The following is a 6,378-nucleotide window of genomic DNA, read 5'->3' on the forward strand; positions in this document are numbered from 1 at the left end:
AAATATAAATATGTTTAAAGAAAAAAAATCATTGACAGTGGTTGTTAACCTGGTGATAGGACATAGGTGTAGAAGAAAAACAACAACAATGTAGTGATATAGATCTGGAAGACAACTGTGTAAATAACAAATTTTAACATATGTGTGGCTCAGTGGGATCCCATTTAAAGTACATGCCGAGATTGCACGTTCAACCCCCAGTAGAGGATGTGCAGGAGCAAGCTTATTGATGATTATGTGTTGTCATCAATGTTTCCATTTCTTTCTCCCTCAACCTTCCTCTCTGAAATTAATAAAAACTTTAAAAAATAAGTGCAAAATACACACACATGATTTTCACAGCACTCAAATTTATTGGGAATCTCCCTATTCTTGATGTTGCAGTGTATGAGATTCAGTTCAGACAAATAGGGCTTTATGGAGTTTCTTATAGTATTATTAGGGGTGAACAAAAAAAAAAAAAATCTACATTTCCTGAATATCCAAGACCTTCCTCCAATGTGAATTCTTATGTGGGGAGTAGGGTTAGAATTTTGGATAAAAGATTTCCCATATTAACTACACTCTAGTTAATGGGGGGCAGGCCTTTCTCTAGTGTGAATTTTCTGATGACAACTAAGGCAATACTTGGTGGTAAAAGACTTCCCACACTCACTGCACACATAAGGCTTTTCTCCAGTGTGAACTCTCAGATGACGACGGAAGGTACTACCACTGATAAAAGATTTTCCACATTCACTGCACTCATAAGGCCTTATTCCAGTGTGAATTTTCTGATGACGACGGAAAGCACTACTACTGGTAAAAGATTTTCCACATTCATTGCACTCAAAAGGCCTTTCTCCAGTGTGAACTCCCATTTGATGGTAACGGAGGCTACTTCCACAGGTAAAGGATTTTCCACATTCACTGCACACATGAGGCTTTTCCCCAGTGTGAATTCTCTCATGCCGATGAAGGACATTTCTCCGAGTAAACGATTTCCCACATTCACTGCACTTATAAGGCTTTTCTCCAGTGTGAATTCTCTGATGACAATGAAAGGCATATTTCTGAATAAATGATTTCCCACATTCCCTGCACTCATAAGCCCAGTCTCCAGTGTGAATTCTCTGGTGATAATGAAGCTGATAGATACTGTTAAAAGATTTCTCACATTCATTGCACTTATGCCTTTCTCCAATGTGCACTCTCTGATGATAATGGAAGCCACTACTACTGACAAAAGATTGCCCACATTCATTGCACTCATAAGGCCTTTCTCCTGTGTGAAATCCCATCTGATGGTAACGGAGGGTTTTTTCATAGGCAAAAGCTTTCCCACATTCACCACACTTATAAGGCCTTTCTCCAGTGTGAACTCTCTGATGAGAACGAAGATAATAAATACTCTTAAAAGATTTCTCACATTCATTGCACTTATAAGGCCTTTCTCCAGTGTGAATTCTCTGATGACGATGGAAATCATTACTACTGGTAAAAGATTTCCCACATTCATTGCACTTATAAGGCCTTTCTCCAGTGTGAACTCTCTGATGACAACGAAAGGCATATTTCTGAATAAATGATTTCCCACATTCACTGCACACATAAGGCCTTTCTCCAATGTGAACTCTCTGATGATAACGAAGATAATAGGTAGTCTTAAAAGATTTCTCACATTCATTGCACTTATAAGGCCTTTCTCCAGTGTGAACTCTCCGATGGCGACGAAGGGTATATTTCTGAATAAAAGATTGTCCACATTCATTGCACTCATAAGGCCTTTCTCTAGTGTGAACTCTCTGGTGGCGATGAAGGTAAAAGATCCTGGTAAAAGATTTTCCACATTCAATGCATTGATAAGGCCTTTCACCTTTGTGACATCTCTGATGAGAAAGGAGGCCAGTACTACTGGTAAAAGATTTCCCACATTCACTGTGCTCATAAAGCTTCTTTTCTGCATGAGATCTCTGATGGTAACAAAAAGTAGAAAATCGGGCAAAATATTTTCCACATTCACGGCAACAAAAATACGTTTTGCCAGTAGGGACACCCTTGTCCCAAACACACGTGTAGTTATAGCCAATGGTTTTCTTACATTCTTTTGTAGTAAAATAATTATTTTTCCCTTGATATGTCACCCCATACATTGAGATACCACTTGGCTTGTCAATGATCTGAGTATCCTTTTGCTGGAAATGGCCTGCCATGCTAAGGACGTCCTGCCCCACCTCTCCACAGGTAAAAAGCTTCTGAGACACACTGAAATTGCACCCCTTTTCAAGTGAGACCCTGTTCACCCCTCTTATCAAAGGCTTCTCTCTCAAGTGCTGCTGCTGGTGCTGGTGAAACTGTGCACTGAAATAAAATTGTTTTGCACATGCCCCACACCTCAACAGTATCTGCCTGTGTTGTAATGCCTGCTGATGAGTCAAGCGGAAAATGTTTCTCAAAACTAGTCCACAACTCTCACAGGGGTGGCTCTTCTGGGAAGACAAAGCTAACTTGGGATTCACTGCCTGTGACACTCTTACAGCAATGTTCTCTTCAAAAGGTGCCTCCACATTCTCTGCTCCACAGCAGCAACCTAAATAAAAGGAAATGCAGGTGAAGTACATGATGATTTTGGAAGGAAAAAAATACCCTCATCTCAACTGTCTGTCACAGCCAGGCATGATTGCATGGAATGCTTTTTAAGACCCGTGAGTTAGACTCTGAGGAAATGGCTGTTATACATTACTTGACTCCTAAGGTCACTCAATGGTGGAGACCTTACCAAGGGAGGGGCAGGAACATATGATGGGACACAAACAAGAGAGGCAGGGCCCACTAGTTGTTCCTTTACAAACAGTTTCCTGTAGGACCATTCCAACTGATCACGCAGTCTGTGTAGAACAATGTGAATGTGCTCGAACATATTAAAACCCATTGCATTCCAGCACATGATATGTATGGTTAATATAATATGTGACACACCGAGGCTCTAAGGGCATGGACCGAGGTTGGATTGCAGTAAAGAGGAACCTGTATGGAGAGCAGCTGAGGTACAAAGTGTAGAGAGGGAAAGATTATCCATAAGCTAGAAACCTAAGTGATTGTAACAGTTATAATTGAGTAGTTTAGCTATAGATCGTGTGGCTCAGTTGGTTGAGCATCATCCTTCCCATGGAAAGGTTGCCAGATAGAATCCCTGTCTGGGTACCTGCCCAGGTTCCAGGTTCAACCGTCATTTGGGCTGCAAACAGGAGGCAAACAATCAATGTTTCTTTCTCCTCCCCCCCCCCCGCCCCCCCGCACTCTTCCTCTGTGTCTAAAATAAAATTTCTTTTTTTTAAAAAAGAACTGAGTAGTTTGTAAAGTGTCAATAATAAACAAGCAAAAGTAGAATGGGGTACAGAACTGGCAATGGTAGCGAAACAATATTGAACAAAATAAGTTCTTATAACCTTAATAAAGCTCTCGTGTCAAACTCTTTGCAACAACCTTTCACCAAGGCAAGACGGCCACTGGGTCCACCCTGCCGTGGATGTAGTCCGCTTCCTCCTATAATGCACAACTGATTCTTCCCCTTAAATCCTAGTTGAGCAATTCCATTGGATACAGATGACAGATATCCTAAAAAAAAATCTGAAAAGATGCATGGCCAGTATTGTGGTAGAACAAGAGAGCACGGAAGAAACCAGAGAAAAAAAACACAGCAAAGCAGAATAATAAAAAAACAAAACTATGCGAGTGACACCAGCAATATAGCAAAGTAGAAGATAGAATTTATCTCCCTGCCAGAATAAGTAGATAGGTATCCGCAAACAAACAAATTAACACCCACCAGAGATGGGAATAAGAGCTTAATAAAGACAAAGAGCAATGCAAAAGAGCAAAGAAGGAGAGAACTGCATAGAAAGAATGACTGGGAAGATGGGTAATCAAATATATTTGAAGATAGCTAGGGTTAAAAACCACAGCCAGAGTAACAATACCCAATGAGTGGAATGTTCTGTGAAATACACTGCAAAGTTTTGTTTTGAAAAACTGCAAAAGCCCATATATCATCTGTGAACTCCGTAAAATTTACACATTAAAGGAAGATTTAGTGTTTGCTGGCATGAATTATCAAAGAAATACTTTTGGCCACAACCTACTATAGAATAGAAACAGAAATCAGTATGTCCCCAGCAATATATTTCACCCTCAATTGTCCATGAAAAAAATGGCTACCAAAGTCATTGTGGACTCATATGTTATCTATACTCTATACTAATAAAAGGGTAATATGCTAATTAGACCAGACATCTTCTGGACATCCTTCTGGGTATCTTTCTGGAAAAAGCCACAATGGTGGGGGCCGAGGCAGAGGCGGTTAGGGGCGACCAGGCTGGCAGGGTTGGGCAGTAGGGGTGACCAGGCTGACAGAGGAGGGCAGTTAGGGGCAACCAGACAGGCAGATAGGTGAGTGGTTAGGAGCCAGCGGTCCCAGATTAGGAGAGGGATGTCAGACAGTCGAACATCCCCTGAGGGATCCAGGAATGAAGATGGTATAGGCTGGGCTGAGGAACATCCCCTCCAACCCCCCATGCACGATTTTCATGCACTGGGCCTATAGATTATTATTATGACCTCAACTCATAGAGCATGAAGAAGGCAAGACTGCCGAAACCGGTTTGGCTCTGTGGATAGAGAGTTGGCCTGTGGACTGAAAAATCCCGGGTTCGATTCCGGTCAAGGGCATGTACCTGGGTTGTGGGCACATCCCCAGTGGGAGATGTGCAGGAGGCAGCTGATCGATGTTTCTCTCTCATCGATGTTTCTAACTCTCTATCTCTCCCCCTTCCTCTCTGTAAAAAATCAATAAAATATTAAAAAAAAAAAAAGGCAAGACTTTTGAATCTTTTCTCAAGATCAAAATAACACCCCTACCAGGCAGTACCCTTTATCACTCATGCAGATAAATCTATTTTTCAAGGCCACAATTGGTCCATAAAGGTGAAAGGATTAAAGGAGTAACTGCTTTATGAAATGTGAAGACACTTAATACAATAAAAGAAATATCAAAGGGAAGAGAAAATGGCAATAGAGTAAGTGGAAGGCACACTGACAAGTTCCCAAGACCAAGCTGGTAAGACAACTAAAATGCAGGACAACCATCCTGAAAAATCAACTGAGCACTAGCTGGAGAGAACCCTGGTAACACAGAACGGGAAATGGGGACTGCATACAGACTGGTAAGCAGTGCGGAAGCATGAAATTATTGGCTGGGTTCCCTAGACTCTGTGTCTGACCCCCAAGCAGAGATCCCAAGCCCAGAGCACAAGAACTGAGGGGGGTGCCCACAAAACATATGGCTATAAAAGCGGCAGGGCTGCAGTCTGCCAGAGAGATGGCTGGAAATGCAGGCACCCTCTTAAGTGTAAAAAATTTCCTGTGCATCCACTCACTATGGGCTCTGGCAGACAGAGGGCAGAGTAGACTGGAACTGTATGGGGAGAGTCCAGGACTGGGGTCTCTGGGGTTGGAGCTCTGAGGGCAGCCACCCTAGTATCCTGTGCTAAGTCATTTCCTCATGATGTGAAGGACATCTTTCTGCTGTGGACCTTTGCCATCCAGGCAGTTTTTGCCTGGGGGAAGCCAACTGTCACACCCTGTTGGAACACCTCTCACTCCACCCTGCAGTCAATAGCCTGAGGGTAATCAAGGCTGAGAACAATCAGACTGCAGGCTGAGGTGGGTCCTGGAGGCTTTGAGTCTTTGCCTGATCTCCTTCTGGGCCCAGGGATAGGAAAAGCAGACCTTGGTGCGCATCTTGGTCCTTTCCAAAGGAACCTGCCACAGTAGAGGGATCCAAAAGCTACGGATTGCTGATAGCTCCAAACCGGGTACACAGTTCCAATCACAAGCAGTGTCTGACATTGTCCTACTCTAGAGATCAGAAGTGTAGCAGATCTATCCAAATGCAAACAGGCAGCCAAAATGGGAAAACAAAAACGCAACTCCCCCAAGAAAGAACAAGAGAATTCTCCTGAAGAGCTATCATTCAAAATAGATGGTGAATAAAAAACTTTCCATACAAAAAAAAAAAAAAAAAAAAAGGCTGCCCTGACAGGTTTGGCTCAATGGATAGTGTCGATGTGCGGACTGAAGGGTACCGGGTTCGATTCCAGTCAAGAGCACATGCCCGGGTTGCAGGCTGGATCCCGAGTAGGGGGCGATCAGGATGCAGCCAATCAATGATCCTCTTTCATCATTGATGTTTCTAGCTCTCTCTTCCTCTCCCTTCCTCTCTGAAATAAATAAAAATATATATTTTAAAAAAATATTTAACCCTACCACTTGAAGAACGAGAAAGAGAGGAACAAGAAAAGCCCAAAGTAGAAGGGAGGAATAATAAAGATTAGAGGAGAT

The 6,378-nt window shown here is 42.6% G+C and overlaps 1 protein-coding gene across 1 annotated transcript; it reads right to left on the reverse strand.

Annotated features, from left to right (window-relative positions):
• Nucleotides 1-330: 330 nt before the first annotated feature.
• On the reverse strand, nucleotides 331-2,192 carry LOC106694347 (zinc finger protein 883-like). Its single transcript, XM_023747775.1, has one exon. The coding sequence runs from the start codon at nucleotides 2,190-2,192 to the stop codon at nucleotides 570-572; it is 1,623 nt and encodes a 540-aa protein (XP_023603543.1). The 3' UTR covers nucleotides 331-569.
• Between the last annotated feature and the right edge of the window lie 4,186 nt (nucleotides 2,193-6,378).

Source organism: Myotis lucifugus, unplaced genomic scaffold (assembly GCF_000147115.1).
Source record: "Myotis lucifugus unplaced genomic scaffold, Myoluc2.0 scaffold_969, whole genome shotgun sequence".
Lineage (NCBI taxonomy): Eukaryota > Metazoa > Chordata > Mammalia > Chiroptera > Vespertilionidae > Myotis > Myotis lucifugus.

Coding starts and splice junctions, on each gene's coding strand:
- LOC106694347 (XM_023747775.1), bottom strand. CDS start 2,192: ATGGCAGGCCATTTCCAGCAAAAGGATACTCAGATCATTGACAAGCCA.